Source organism: Phyllobates terribilis, unplaced genomic scaffold, assembly GCF_046119375.1.
Source record: "Phyllobates terribilis strain yellow unplaced genomic scaffold, ASM4611937v1 Scaffold_5__5_contigs__length_657084704, whole genome shotgun sequence".
In the NCBI taxonomy this organism is placed as follows: domain Eukaryota; kingdom Metazoa; phylum Chordata; class Amphibia; order Anura; family Dendrobatidae; genus Phyllobates; species Phyllobates terribilis.
This window is the reverse complement of record NW_027362765.1, coordinates 377788086-377805074: the sequence shown is the minus strand read 5'-3', so window position 1 is coordinate 377805074 and position 16989 is coordinate 377788086. Positions and strand designations below refer to the sequence as shown.

At 36.3% G+C, this 16989-nt stretch overlaps 1 protein-coding gene across 4 annotated transcripts in view; it reads right to left on the bottom strand.

Annotated features, from left to right (window-relative positions):
* FOXJ2 (forkhead box J2) overlaps positions 1–16989 on the bottom strand; it is a 34877-nt gene that overhangs the window by 3525 nt on the left and 14363 nt on the right. For all 4 annotated transcript variants that reach the window (XM_073684833.1, XM_073684832.1, XM_073684834.1 and 1 more), the window contains 4 exons: positions 9126–9444; positions 8966–9040; positions 7648–7728; positions 7184–7315 (listed from right to left, as the gene is read on the bottom strand). In XM_073684833.1, the coding sequence (XP_073540934.1) occupies positions 7184–7315; positions 7648–7728; positions 8966–9040; positions 9126–9440 (603 nt within the window). In that variant the 5' untranslated portion in view covers positions 9441–9444. Of the gene's footprint in view, positions 1–7183; positions 7316–7647; positions 7729–8965; positions 9041–9125; positions 9445–16989 lie in introns of those variants that run through there.

The window sequence follows — 16989 nt, the reverse complement described above, 5'->3', positions numbered from 1 at the left end:
CTTGTACATAGGGGCAGTATTATAGTAGTTATATTCTTGTACATAGGTGGCAGTATTATAGTAGTTATATTCTTGTACATAGGGGGCAGTATTATAGTAGTTATATTCTTGTACATAGGAGCAGTATTATAGTAGTTATATTCTTGTACATAGGAGCAGTATTATAGTAGATATATTCTTGTACATAGGGAGCAGTATTATAGTAATTATATTCTTGTACATAGGGGGCAGTATTATAGTAGTTATATTCTTGTACATAGGGGCAGTATTATAGTAGTTATATTCTTGTACATAGGGGGCAGTATTATAGTAGTTATATTCTTGTACATAGAAGCAGTATTATAGTAGTTATATTCTTGTACATAGGGGCAGTATTATAGTAGTTATATTCTTGTACATAGGGGCAGTATTATAGTAGTTATATTCTTGTACATAGGGGGCAGTATTATAGTAGTTATATTCTTGTACATAGAAGCAGTATTATAGTAGTTATATTCTTGTACATAGGGGCAGTATTATAGTAGTTATATTCTTGTACATAGGGGGCAGTATTATAGTAATTATATTCTTGTACATAGAAGCAGTATTATAGTAGTTATATTCTTGTACATGGGGGCAGTATTATAGTAGTTATATTCTTGTACATAGGGGCAGTATTATAGTAGTTATATTCTTGTACATAGGAGCAATATTATAGTAGTTATATTATTGTACATAGGGGGCAGTATTATAGTAATTATATTCTTGTACAAAGAAGCAGTATTATAATAGTTATATTCTTGTACATAGGGGGCAGTATTATAGTAGTTATATTCTTGTACATAGGAGCAGTATTATAGTAGTTCTATTCTTGTACATAGGAGCAGTATTATAGTAGTTATATTCTTGTACATAGGAGCAGTATTATAGTAGTTATATTCTTGTACATAGGGGCAGTTTTATAGTAGTTATATTCTTGTACATAGGGCCAATATTATAGTAGTTATATTCTTGTACATAGGAGCAGTATTATAGTAGTTATATTCTTGCACATAGGGGCAGTATTATAGTAGTTATACTCTTGTACATAGGGGCAGTATTATAGTAGTTATATTGTTGTACATAGGAGCAGTATTATAGTAGTTATATTCTTGCACATAGGGCCAATATTATAGTAGTTATATTCTTGTACATAGGGGCAGTATTATAGTAGTTATATTCTTGTACATAGGGCCAATATTATAGTAGTTATATTCTTGTACATAGGAGCAGTATTATAGTAGTTATATTCTTGCACATAGGGCCAATATTATAGTAGTTATATTCTTGTACATAGGGGCAGTATTATAGTAGTTATATTCTTGTACATAGGGCCAATATTATAGTAGTTATATTCTTGTACATAGGGCCAATATTATAGTAGTTATATTCTTGTACATAGGAGCAGTATTATAGTAGTTATATTCTTGTACATAGGAGCAGTATTATAGTAGTTATATTCTTGTACATAGGGGGCAGTATTATAGTAGTTATATTCTTGTACATAGGGCCAATATTATAGTAGTTATATTCTTGTACATAGGAGCAGTATTATAGTAGTTATATTCTTGGACATAGGAGCAGTATTATAGTAGTTATATTCTTGCACATAGGGGCAGTATTATAGTAGTTATACTCTTGTACATAGGGGCAGTATTATAGGAGTTATATTCTTGTACATAGGGGGCAGTATTATAGTAGTTATATTCTTGTACATAGGGAGCAGTATTATAGTAGTTATATTCTTGTACATAGGGGGCAGTATTATAGTAGTTATATTCTTGTACATAGGGGGCAGTATTATAGTAATTATATTCTTGTACATAGGGGGCAGTATTATAGTAGTTATATTCTTGTACATAGGGGGCAGTATTATAGTAGTTATATTCTTGTACATAGGGGCAGTATTATAGTAGTTATATTCTTGTACATAGGGGCAGTGTTAGTAGTTATATTCTTGTACATAGGAGGCAGTATTATAGTAGTTATATTCTTGTATATAGGGCCAATATTATAGTAGTTATATTCTTGTACATAGGGGCAGTGTTATAGTAGTTATATTCTTGTACATAGGAGGCAGTATTATAGTAGTTATATTCTTGTACATAGGGGGCAGTATTATAGTAGTTATATTCTTGTACATAGGGGGCAGTATTATAGTAGTTATATTCTTATACATAGAAGCAGTATTATAGTAGTTATATTCTTGTACATAGGGAGCAGTATTATAGTAGTTATATTCTTGTACATAGGAGCAGTATTATAGTAATTATATTCTTGTACATAGGAGCAGTATTATAGTAGTTCTATTCTTGTACATAGGAGCAGTATTATAGTAGTTATATTCTTGTACATAGGGGCAGTATTATAGTAGTTATATTCTTGTACATAGGAGCAGTATTATAGTAGTTATATTCTTGTACATAGGAGCAGTATTATAGTAGTTATATTCTTGTACATAGGGGGCAGTATTATAGTAATTATATTCTTGTACATAGGGGGCAGTATTATAGTAGTTATATTCTTGTACATAGGGGCAGTATTATAGTAGTTATATTCTTGTACATAGGGGGCAGTATTATAGTAGTTATATTCTTGTACATAGAAGCAGTATTATAGTAGTTATATTCTTGTACATAGGGGCAGTATTATAGTAGTTATATTCTTGTACATAGGGGGCAGTATTATAGTAATTATATTCTTGTACATAGAAGCAGTATTATAGTAGTTATATTCTTGTACATAGGGGGCAGTATTATAGCAGTTATATTCTTGTACATAGGGGTAGTATTATAGTAGTTATATTCTTGTACATAGGAGCAGTATTATAGTAATTATATTCTTGTACATAGGAGCAGTATTATAGTAGTTATATTCTTGTACATAGGAGCAGTATTATAGTAGTTATATTCTTGTACATAGGGGGCAGTATTATAGTAATTATATTCTTGTACATAGAAGCAGTATTATAGTAGTTATATTCTTGTACATAGGGGGCAGTATTATAGCAGTTATATTCTTGTACATAGGGGTAGTATTATAGTAGTTATATTCTTGTACATGGGGGCAGTATTATAGTAGTTATATTCTTGTACATAGGGGCAGTATTATAGTAGTTATATTCTTGTACATAGGAGCAATATTATAGTAGTTATATTCTTGTACATAGGGGCAGTATTATAGTAGTTATATTCTTGTACATAGGAGCAATATTATAGTAGTTATATTCTTGTACATAGGGGGCAGTATTATAGTAATTATATTCTTGTACATAGAAGCAGTATTATAATAGTTATATTCTTGTACATAGGGGGCAGTATTATAGTAATTATATTCTTGTACATAGGAGCAGTATTATAGTAGTTATATTCTTGTACATAGGAGCAGTATTATAGTAGTTATATTCTTGTACATAGGGGCAGTATTATAGTAGTTATATTCTTGTACATAGGGCCAATATTATAGTAGTTATATTCTTGTACATAGGAGCAGTATTATAGTAGTTATACTCTTGTACATAGGGGCAGTATTATAGTAGTTATATTGTTGTACATAGGAGCAGTATTATAGTAGTTATACTCTTGTACATAGGGGCAGTATTATAGTAGTTATATTGTTGTACATAGGAGCAGTATTATAGTAGTTATACTCTTGTACATAGGGCCAATATTATAGTAGTTATATTCTTGTACATAGGAGCAGTATTATAGTAGTTATATTCTTGCACATAGGGGCAGTATTATAGTAGTTATATTCTTGTACATAGGGGGCAGTATTATAGTAGTTATATTCTTGTACATAGGGCCAATATTATAGTAGTTATATTCTTGTACATAGGAGCAGTATTATAGTAGTTATATTCTTGCACATAGGGGCAGTATTATAGTAGTTATACTCTTGTACATAGGGGCAGTATTATAGGAGTCATATTCTTGTACATAGGGGGCAGTATTATAGTAGTTATATTCTTGTACATAGGGAGCAGTATTATAGTAGTTATATTCTTGTACATAGGGGGCAGTATTATAGTAGTTATATTCTTGTACATAGGGGGCAGTATTATAGTAATTATATTCTTGTACATAGGGGGCAGTATTATAGTAGTTATATTCTTGTACATAGGGGGCAGTATTATAGTAGTTATATTCTTGTACATAGGGGCAGCATTATAGTAGTTATATTCTTGTACATAGGGGCAGTGTTATAGTAGTTATATTCTTGTACATAGGAGGCAGTATTATAGTAGTTATATTCTTGTATATAGGGCCAATATTATAGTAGTTATATTCTTGTACATAGGAGCAGTATTATAGTAGTTATATTCTTGTACATAGGAGCAGTATTATAGTAGTTATATTCTTGTGCATAGGGGCAGTATTATAGTAGTTATATTCTTGTGCATAGGGGCAGTATTATAGTAGTTATATTCTTGTACATAGGGGCAGTATTATAGTAGTTATATTCTTGTACATAGGAGCAGTATTATAGTAGTTATATTCTTGTACATAGGGGCAGTATTATAGTAGTTATATTCTTGTACATAGGGGCAGTATTATAGTAGTTATATTCTTGTACATAGGAGCAGTATTATAGTAGTTATATTCTTGTACATAGGGGCAGTATTATAGTATTTATATTCTTGTACATAGGGGCAGTATTATAGTAGTTATATTCTTGTACATAGGAGCGGTATTATAGTAGTTATATTCTTGTATATAGGGCCAATATTATAGTAGTTATATTCTTGTACATAGGAGCAGTATTATAGTAGTTATATTCTTGTACATAGGGGCAGTATTATAGTAGTTATATTCTTGTACATAGGGGCAGTATTATAGTAGTTATATTCTTGTACATAGGGGCAGTATTATAGTAGTTATATTCTTGTACACAGGAGCAGTATTATAGTAGTTATATTCTTGTACATAGGAGCAGTATTATAGTAGTTATATGCTTGCACATAGGGGCAGTATTATAGTAGTTATATTCTTGCACATAGGGGCAGTATTATAGTAGTTATATTCTTGTACATAGGAGCAGTATTATAGTAGTTATATTCTTGTACATAGGAGCAGTATTATAGTAGTTATATTCTTGTACATGGGGCAGTATTATAGTAGTTATATTCTTGCACATAGGGGCAGTATTATAGTAGTTATATTCTTGCACATAGGGGCAGTATTATAGTAGTTATATTCTTGTACATAGGGGCAGTATTATAGTAGTTATATTCTTGTACATAGGAGCAGTATTATAGTAGTTATATTCTTGTACATGGGGGCAGTATTATAGTAGTTATATTCTTGCACATGGGGGCAGTATTACAGTAGTTATATTCTTGCACATGGGGGCAGTATTACAGTAGTTATATTCTTGTACATAGGAGGCAGTATTATAGTAGTTATATTCTTGTACATAGGGGCAGTATTATAGTAGTTATATTCTTGTACATAGGGGCAGTATTATAGTAGTTATATTCTGGTGCATAGGGGGCAGTATTATAGTAGTTATATTCTTGTATATAGGGGGCAGTATTATAGTAGTTATATTCTTGTACATAGGGGCAGTATTATAGTAGTTATATTCTTGTACATAGGAGCAGTATTATAGTAGTTATATTCTTGTACATAGGAGCAGTATTATAGTAGTTATATTCTTGTACATAGGAGCAGTAATATAGTAGTTATATTCTTGTACATAGGGGCAGTATTATAGTAGTTAGATTCTTGTACATAGGAGCAGTATTATAGTAGTTATATTCTTGTACATAGGAGCAGTATTATAGTAGTTATATTCTTGTACATAGAGGCAGTATTATAGTAGTTATATTCTTGTACATAGGAGGCAGTATTATAGTAGTTATATTCTTGTACATAGGGGCAGTATTATAGTAGTTATATTCTTGTACATAGGGGCAGTATTATAGTAGTTATATTCTGGTGCATAGGGGGCAGTATTATAGTAGTTATATTCTTGTATATAGGGGGCAGTATTATAGTAGTTATATTCTTGTACATAGGGGCAGTATTATAGTAGTTATATTCTTGTACATAGGAGCAGTATTATAGTAGTTATATTCTTGTACATAGGAGCAGTATTATAGTAGTTATATTCTTGTACATAGGAGCAGTAATATAGTAGTTATATTCTTGTACATAGGGGCAGTATTATAGTAGTTAGATTCTTGTACATAGGAGCAGTATTATAGTAGTTATATTCTTGTACATAGGAGCAGTATTATAGTAGTTATATTCTTGTACATAGGGGCAGTATTATAGTAGTTATATTCTTGTACATAGGAGCAGTATTATAGTAGTTATATTCTTGTACATAGGGGCAGTATTATAGTAGTTATTTTCTTGTACATAGGGGGCAGTATTATAGTAGTTATATTCTTATACATAGAGGGCAGTATTATAGTAGTTATATTCTTGTACATGGGGGCAGTATTATAGTAGTTATATTCTTGTACATAGGGGGCAGTATTATAGTAGTTATATTCTTGTACATAGGGGGCAGTATTATAGTAGTTATATTCTTGTACATAGGAGCAGTATTATAGTAGTTATATTCTTGTACATAGGGGGCAGTATTATAGTAGTTATATTCTTGTACATAGGAGCAGTAATATAGTAGTTATATTCTTGTACATAGGGGCAGTATTATAGTAGTTATTTTCTTGTACATAGGGGGCAGTATTATAGTAGTTATATTCTTATACATAGAGGGCGGTATTATAGTAGTTATATTCTTGTACATGGGGGCAGTATTATAGTAGTTATATTCTTGTACATAGGGGCAGTATTATAGGAGTTATATTCTTGTACATAGGGGGCAGTATTATAGGAGTTATATTCTTGTACATAGGGGGCAGTATTATAGTAGTTATATTCTTGTACATAGGAGCAGTATTATAGTAGTTATATTCTTGTACATAGGGGGCAGTATTATAGTAGTTATATTCTTGTACATAGGGGCAGTATTATAGGAGTTATATTCCTGTACATAGGGGCAGTATTATAGTAGTTATATTCTTGTACATAGGGGGCAGTATTATAGTAGTTATATTCTTGTGTATAGGGGGCAGTATTATATTAGTTATATTCTTGTATATAGGGGGCAATGTTGGGTTCTCACTTCTGATCCCACATACTTGGCCTATTACCTGGCTGTAGCTTGGTAGAGCCGAGTTGCTCTCCATGTGATGACCTTGTGTGTTTTCGGTAGGTAAGGATACGTCACTGGTGGAACTCAGGGGACTTTTATTGACCTCGGGTTCTGGCGAGTCTTGGGAGAGCTGTAAAGAGAAATCATTACACCATAAAACTTCAAGGTGAAGATACTTTCTGTAGAGATGACCATAGACATAATGTAAATCATTAACAATCTGACCATATTATGGCGATCATCGGGACTAATCATGTCTACACTACGACTGTACGGGCCGCCATAAACGCCCACGACACATGCAGGGCAGTGCCAGGAATCCGTTTTCCCTCCAGTCCTTAACTTTTAGAATCACTCTGGACTGTAAAGTCAGTCATTCCTTTTTTTACTGTTATGTTAGAAAATTGTTCATAGTTCTTTAATGTAACGTTTATTACGCTGTTACGTCAAATGTTTTATTACCTCATCGTCGGGGTGTGGACGTTTTCTGCGGGGAAGGGCTACATCTTCTTTGGGACAGCTGTCAATCATCCAGTACGATCCCTGGTAATTAATTGGCAAAGATAAAATCCGTTACACTCTTACAGGAGACACCATTTTCCCCGTTGTAGTCTCAAACAGTAATTTTCAATTGTTTCTCAACTAGAAGATGGAGATCATTACAACCAGACAGCACAGACTCCTGCTCTCCTGTCTCAATGAAGCACATGTTCAGAAGCCGGAGGGCCTTATACAGCAGTGTAGCTGTGAATCCAGCTCTATACTGAGTACTGCTCAGTACTAGAAAGCAGCGGCAGTACTGAGCAGTGTAGCTGTGAATCCAGCTCTATACTGAGTACTGCTCAGTACTAGAAAGCAGCGGCAGTACTGAGCAGTGTAGCTGTGAATCCAGCTCTATACTGAGTACTGCTCAGTACTAGAAAGCAGCGGCAGTACTGAGCAGTGTAGCTGTGAATCCAGCTCTATACTGAGTACTGCTCAGTACTAGAAAGCAGCGGCAGTACTGAGCAGTGTAGCTGTGAATCCAGCTCTATACTGAGTACTGCTCAGTACTAGAAAGCAGCGGCAGTACTGAGCAGTGTAGCTGTGAATCCAGCTCTATACTGAGTACTGCTCAGTACTAGAAAGCAGCGGCAGTACTGAGCAGTGTAGCTGTGAATCCAGCTCTATACTGAGTACTGCTCAGTACTAGAAAGCAGCTGCAGTACTGAGCAGTGTAGGTTTGAATGTTGTGAGATAAACAAAAAACTTACTAGAAAGCAACAGAATAGAGTACATCATAGTGCAGTACTGAGCAGTGTTGCTGTGAACTCAGCAGTGGGGTGAAATAAAACACTTAACAGTAAGAAGCAGCACCTTTAGCGTCCTTTTATGCCTCTCTCTTTTTCACTCTGCTCCTCTTCCCATCTCCATCAACTTCATTAGTCAGTTGTAATCTGATTCCTCAGTGAGCTGGCAGTCTGACTTTTTTTTTTCTTTACCAAGACCAATTTTTCAGCATTTTTCACAGTGAGGTTGGAGAGGAGAAGTGGCTCAAAAGTGGAGAAAGTAGATTTTTCTTACAATGTTTCCTATATTGGCTTGTACTATTGATTTTTTTGCAATGTTTTTTGACCTTTTAACTTTAGTAATCAGTGTCAGGTAGCTGTTGCCAAGCTGCAAAAAAAAAAGTGAGAGATAGTTTTGCTTTAGCAGCAGCTTCCTGACAATGGTCACTAAAGACTACTCATGAATAATGGTAGCGGACTTTTGTGTAGGGTTAGGGTTAGGGTTAGCTCACCTTTCCGGGATCATCTCTGGGACGCGGCACTTTTCTGAAACATTTATTTAGTGACAAGTTATGGCGGATTGAGTTCTGCAGAATAGAAACAAGAAAACAAGGTTATGTATCTGTAAAAAAATAAGTGATTCTAGAGCCCAACACAGAGTTATGTGGTTACCTTCCACCCCACACCGGCATTGCGGTAATACGGGAAGTTGTCACAGATCCAGCGATAGATCTCGCTGAGGGTCATACGCCTGGCAGGTGCGGAGTTTATTGCGTACTGGATGAGGTTGGCATAGCTGTAAGGGGGTTTTCCATCTCGATGTGCAGCCGCCTCCTCCTTAGTTAACATGGCGTTTGGGTCGGTGGGAGATCCAGGTCCTTTCCTGCCTCCGCTGCTCTGCTGAGACCCCTTCATTGCAGCCTGGATGGTCAGCTGCGGGAGCCAATCTATGGAGGTCAGGCTGCTGCCCAGGTCAGACGCCATCATGAGGCTGAGAAAATAAAAAGGCAGGTCAGTAATTCTGAAACATTATTGGGAAGATGTCTGTATGAGAATTTTTTATATTTCTCTTTTTTTTAAATCAAGGTGGGGTGCAGAGTGCACTTAAATGAGAAAAAAAATGAACTTTTTAGAATTTACCCAATGGCAGCAATGAGACAAAGAGTGAAAAATGTAAAGGGGTCTGAATACTTTCCTTACCCACTGTAACTACTATAATACTGCCCCCTATGTACAAGAATATAACTACTATAATACTGCTCCTATGTACAAGAATATAACTACTATAATACTGCCCCTATGTACAAGAATATAACTACTATAATACTGCCCCTATGTACAAGAATATAACTACTATAATACTGCCCCTATGTACAAGAATATAACTACTATAATACTGCCCCTATGTACAAGAATATAACTACTATAATACTGCTCCTATGTATAGGAATATAACTACTATAATACTGCCCCCCATGTACAGGAATATAACTACTATAATACTGCCCCCTATGTACAGGAATATAACTACTATAATACTGCCCCTATGTACAAGAATATAACTACTATAATACTGCCCCTATGTACAAGAATATAACTACTATAATACTGCCCCCTATGTACAAGAATATAACTACTATAATACTGCTCCTATGTACAAGCATATAACTACTATAATACTGCCCCCTATGTACAAGAATATAACTACTATAATACTGCCCCCATGTACAAGAATATAATTACTATAATACTGCTCCCTATGTACAGGAATATAACTACTATAATACTGCCCCCTATGTACAAGAATATAACTACTATAATACTGCCCCCTATGTACAAGAATGTAACTACTATAATACTGCCCCCTATGTACAAGAATATAACTACTATAATACTGCTCCCTATGTACAAGAATATAACTACTATAATACTGCTCCCTATGTACAAGAATATAACTACTATAATACTGCTCCTATGTACAAGAATATAACTACTATAATACTGCCCCCTATGTACAAGAATATAACTACTATAATACTGCCCCCATGTACAAGAATATAATTACTATAATACTGCTCCCTATGTACAGGAATATAACTACTATAATACTGCCCCCTATGTACAAGAATATAACTACTATAATACTGCCCCCTATGTACAAGAATGTAACTACTATAATACTGCCCCCTATGTACAAGAATATAACTACTATAATACTGCTCCCTATGTACAAGAATATAACTACTATAATACTGCTCCCTATGTACAAGAATATAACTACTATAATACTGCTCCTATGTACAAGAATATAACTACTATAATACTGCTCCTATGTACAAGAATATAACTACTATAATACTGCCCCCTATGTACAAGAATGTAACTACTATAATACTGCCCCTATGTACAAGAATATAACTACTATAATACTGCACCTATGTACAAGAATATAACTACTATAATACTGCCCCCTATGTACAAGAATGTAACTACTATAATACTGCCCCTATGTACAAGAATATAACTGCTATAATACTGCTCCTATGTACAAGAATATAACTACTATAATACTGCTCCTATGTACAAAATATAACTACTATAATACTGCTCCTATGTACAAGAATATAACTACTATAATACTGCTCCTATGTACAAGAATATAACTACTTTAATACTGCCCCCTATGTACAAGAATATAACTACTATAATACTCCCCCCTATGTACAAGAATATAACTACTATAATACTGCTCCTATGTACAAGAATATTGCTACTATAATACTGCTCCCTATGTACAAGAATATAACTACTATAATACTGCTCCTATGTACAAGAATATAACTTCTATAATACTGTGCCTATATACAAGAATATAACTACTATAATACTGCTCATATGTACAAGAATATAACTACTATAATACTGCTCCCTATGTACAAGAATATAACTACTATAATACTGCCGGCTATGTACAAGAATATAACTACTATAATACTGCCCCCTATGTACAAGAATATAACTACTATAATACTCCCCCCTATGTACAAGAATATAACTACTATAATACTGCTCCTATGTACAAGAATATTACTACTATAATACTGCTCCCTATGTACAAGAATATAACTACTATAATACTGCTCCTATGTACAAGAATATAACTTCTATAATACTGTGCCTATATACAAGAATATAACTACTATAATACTGCTCCTATGTACAAGAATATAACTACTATAATACTGCTCCCTATGTACAAGAATATAGCTACTATAATACTGCCCCTATGTACAAGAATATAACTACTATAATAATGCCCCCTATGTACAAGAATATAACTACTATAATACTGCCCCCTATGTACAAGAATATAACTACTATAATACTGCTCCTATGTACAAGAATATAACTACTATAATACTGCTCTCTATGTACAAGAATATAACTACTGTAATACTGCTCCTATGTACAAGAATATAGCTACTATAATACTGCTCCTATGTACAAGAATATAACTACTATAATACTGCTCCCTATGTACAAGAATATAACTACTATAATACTGCCCCTATGTACAAGAATATAACTACTATAATACTGCTCCTATGTACAAGAATATAACTACTATAATACTGCCCCCTATGTACAAGAATATAACTACTGCAATACTGCTCATATGTACAAGAATATAGCTACTATAATACTGCTCCTATGTACAAGAATATAACTACTATAATACTGCCCCTATGTACAAGAATATAACTACTATAATACTGCAAATGTACAAGAATATAACTACTATAATACTGCTCCTATGTGCAAGAATATAACTACTATAATACTGCTCCTATGTACAAGAATATAACTACTATAATACTGCTCCTATGTACAAGAATATAACTACTATAATACTGCTCCTATGTACAAGAATATAACCATTTTATTTCTGCTTTGCAGTCCAGTAGTGGTGACTTTACCAAATTCCAGCAGCTGATTGACATTGTGCATTGCTTTCTGGCCATTTATGCCTCATCTATAAAGCTGCTAATGAACAGGTTTTCATAGGAAGTACTAGAACCACAGGTGATTTTTCGTGCCATCCGCTTGGCTGTCTTGTTCTGCGAGCTCGTGCGGTCGGCTGTTGTTGTTTCAGACACTTGCACTCATAATAACATGAATTAAACAAGACGGAGGTGCTGTAAAAAGATAGATGTGGGACACAATGTTGGAGGGGTGGCCTCGTCATATGACCAAGCCACATTGGAAAATTGTAAGCCCAGGAGGGCAGGATCCAGTCTGACAGTTTGTATATTTGTGTTATATATTTTTTGTGTGTGTTATATGTATATAAGTCCTCCTTACATGCACCTAACTCTGGAATTAATGGTGCTTTACAAATAAATAATAATAATAATAATCCAGCTCCTCTGTATGACCCATCCATAATACGGGCTGCATTACAGCTATATTAAACCCGCCATATGCCAATGAAAAACATCAATCAGGCTGCTTGTCTTATTTTCCTTTTGTCCAAAATGGTAACAAAATCTAAATGAAATGTACGTGAGATTCTCCAGCTATCGCTCTTTTACAAAAATCTGATTTATAAAGCAAAAGGAAACAGAGCGTATCACAAGGCTCACCGAGCTTCCTTGCCTGTTTACAGCCTTCAGCTTAGTGGGAACTGTGTCTTAAGGTGAGAATAGTTTCATGTAGGAAGCCCCCTTTTAAGTACAGTCATGGTTTAAAGTTTTGAGACTGACAAGTTTTGGTTTTCACATTTTTCTTGTTCAGTGTTTTTCGCTCTTTTAGTCGCAGTTTCTTTGGTTACTGCCGGACAATTATGAACATTCCAGAATTTTTTACACTTTTTATTGACAAATCTGAGAAGTTTCTGTGAAGCCTCAATATTCCCGGCGCTGACCCTTATTCTCCAGATTTCTGCCTTTCTCCCCGGCAGCTGGATATCGGCTTCTGGGTAGATTCTGACTGATGGCCGCCCGTTCTTGTCTCATCTGTGCTCAGAGGTGATCACAATTTCTTGGTTTTGTCTGTTGCTGTTTGAAAATTGACCCCAGATCCTCAATGGGACGGAGATCTGGGGACTTTACTGGCCGTGAACTCAAAGTGTCAATGTTTTGTTCAAGGAGCCACTTGGTTCTCACTTTTGCCTTGTGACACGGTCTGCATCATGCTGGAAAAAGCATCATCACCACATTGTCCTGCATGATGGGAGAAGTTTGCTCTTGGAGGAGGTTTAGATCCCGTTCCTTATTCATGGCCATGATCTTAGGCAAAATTGTGAGTGATCCCCTCCATGGATGAGAACCCCCAAACATGAGTGGTCTCAGGAAGCTTTACTGTTGGTTGACACAGGACTCTTGGCTCATGGTAGCGCCACCTTTTCTTCTCCGGACAATTATTCTTCCAGATGTCCCAAAGAGTCTGAAGGGGCTTCATCAGAGAAGATAACTTTACCTCCGTCCTCTGCAGTCCAATCCCTGTACCTCAGGCAAAGTTATTTTCTTTGATGAAGCCCCTTCAGATTGTGCAGGACATCTAGAAGAATAATTGTCTGGAGGAGAAAAGGTGAACGCTGCCATGAGTCCACTGTCATGTCAACAATAAAGCCTCCAGAGACCACTCATGCGTGAGGGCTTCTCGTCCATGGAGTGGGTCACTCACAATGTACGCGGGCTTCTCATCCATGAAGGGGGTCACTCACAATGTGTGGGGGCTTCTCATCCATGGAGGGGGCTCACTCACAATGTGCGGGGGCTTCTCATCCATGGAGGGGCTCACTCACAATGTGTGCGGGCTTCTCATCCATGGATGAGGCTCACTCACAATGTGTGAGGGCTTCTCATCCATGGAGTGGGTCACTCACAAAGTTCGCGGGCTTCTCATCCATGGAGGAGGCTCACTCAAAATGTGCGGGGGCTTCTCATCCATGGAGGGGGTCACTCACAATGTGTGCGGGCTTCTCATCCATGGAGGGGGCTCACTCACAATGTGCGGGGGCTTCTCATCCATGGAGGGGCTCACTCACAATGTGTGCGGGCTTCTCATCCATGGATGGCTCACTCACAATGTGTGGGGGTTTCGCATCCATGGAGGGGGCTCACTCACAATGTGTGGAGGCTTCTCATCCATGGAGGGGGCTCACTCACAATGTGTGGGGACTTCTCATCCATGGAGGGGGCTCACTCACAATGTGTGGGGGCATCTCATCTATGGAGGGGCTCACTCACAATGTGTGGGGGCTTCTCATCCATGGAGGGGGCTCACTCACAATGTGTGGGGACTTCTCATCCATGGAGGGGGCACACCCACAATGTGTGGGGGCTTCTCATCCATGGAGGGGCTCACTCACAATGTGTTGGGGCTTCTCATCCATGGAGGGGGCACACCCACAATGTGTGGGGGCTTCTCATCCATGGAGGGGGCACACCCACAATTTGTGGGGGCTTCTCATCCATGGAGGAGGCTCACTCACAATGTGTGGGGGCTTCTCATCCATGGAGGGGGCACACCCACAATGTGTGGGGGCTTCTCATCCATGGAGGGGCTCACTCACAATGTGCAGGGGCTTCTCATCCATGGAGGGGGCTCACTCACAATGTGTGGGGGCTTCTCATCCATGGAGGGGGCACACCCACAATGTGTGGGGGCTTCTCATCCATGGAGGGGCTCACTCACAATGTGCAGGGGCTTCTCATCCATGGAGGGGGCTCACTCACAATGTGTGGGGGCTTCTCATCCATGGAGGGGCTCACTCACAATTTGTGGAGGCTTCTCATCCTTGGAGGGGGCTCACTCATAATTTTGCCTAAGATCACTGCCATCAATAAGGAACGGGATCTAAACCTCCTCCAAGAGCAACTTCTCCCATCATCCAGGAGCAACGTGGTGATGATGCTTTCCCCCCATGATAATGACTGAGTCACAAAGGCAAAAGTAATGACTAAGTGACTCAGTGAACAAAATATAGAAATTTTGGACAAACTAAAACACAGAAAACTGTGATAAACTCCGAGCTCTGATGAGACAAGAACGGGCGGCCATCAGTCAGGATTTGTCCCAGAAGCCGATATCCAGCTGCCGGGGCGAAGGGAAGAAGTCTGGAGAAAGAAAGGTCAAAACTGTAAATATTGATTTATTTTTTCAGAAACTTGATGTATTGGTCAATAAAAGTTAAAAAAACTTATGGAATGTTTAGAATTGTCATTCAGTAACCATAGAAACATCCGACTAAAAGATCTAAAAACACTGAAGCAACAAAATGTGAAAAACAAATTTTGTGTCAGTCTCAGAAATTTTGGCCACGACTATTGGTTTAAGAAATCAATCTGAACTAGATGTTACCATCTATCAATGTTTTATCATACTGTGTACAATCATACAGTAAGCTCGGGTCGGGAGAGCCACCGACCAGTCTGAGCATTGTGTTCTGATCCTCATCCGAGTTATACGTCCATCTGACTTTTCCTTAACTCTGTAATGTAAAGCCTATGTGATACTCCTCTACAAGATTCATGCCTCAGGTGATCTCATTATACCCAAGTCTGCAGAAACTTGCTGACAACCAATATGGTCACACTCATAGCTGCAGCTTTCTTAGAGCCCTACATGTACCAAAATATAATTACTATAATACTGCCCCCTATGTACAAGAATATAACTACTATAATACTGCCCCTATGTACAAGAATATAACTACTATAATACTGCCCCCTATGTACAAGAATATAACTACTATAATACTGCCCCTATGTACAAGAATATAACTACTATAATACTGCTCATATGTACAAGAATATAACTACTATAATACTGCTCCCTATGTACAAGAATATAACTACTATAATACTGCTCCTATGTACAAGAATATAACTACTATAATACTGCTCCCTATGTACAAGAATATAACTACTATAATACTGCCTCTACGTACTAGAATATAACTACTATAATACTGCTCCTATGTACAAGAATATAAATACTATAATACTGCTCCTATGTACAAGAATATAACTACTATAATACTGCAACTATGTACAAGAATATAACTACTATAATACTGCCCCCTATGTACGAGAATATAACTGCTATAATACTGCCCCCTATGTACAAGAATATAACTGCTATAATACTGCCCCCTATGTACAATAATATAACTACTATAATACTGCTCATATGTACAAGAATATAACTACTATAATACTGCTCCCTATGTACAAGAATATAACTACAATAATACTGCTCATATGTACAAGAATATAACTACTATAATACTGCCCCTATGTACAAGAATATAACTACTATAATACTGCTCATATGTACAAGAATATAACTACTATAATACTGCCCCTATGTACAAGAATATAACTACTATAATACTGCCCCTATGTACAAGAATATAACTACTATAATACTGCCCCCTATGTACAAGAATATAACTACTATAATACTGCCCCTATGTACAAGAATATAACTACTATAATACTGCTCATATGTACAAGAATATAACTACTAT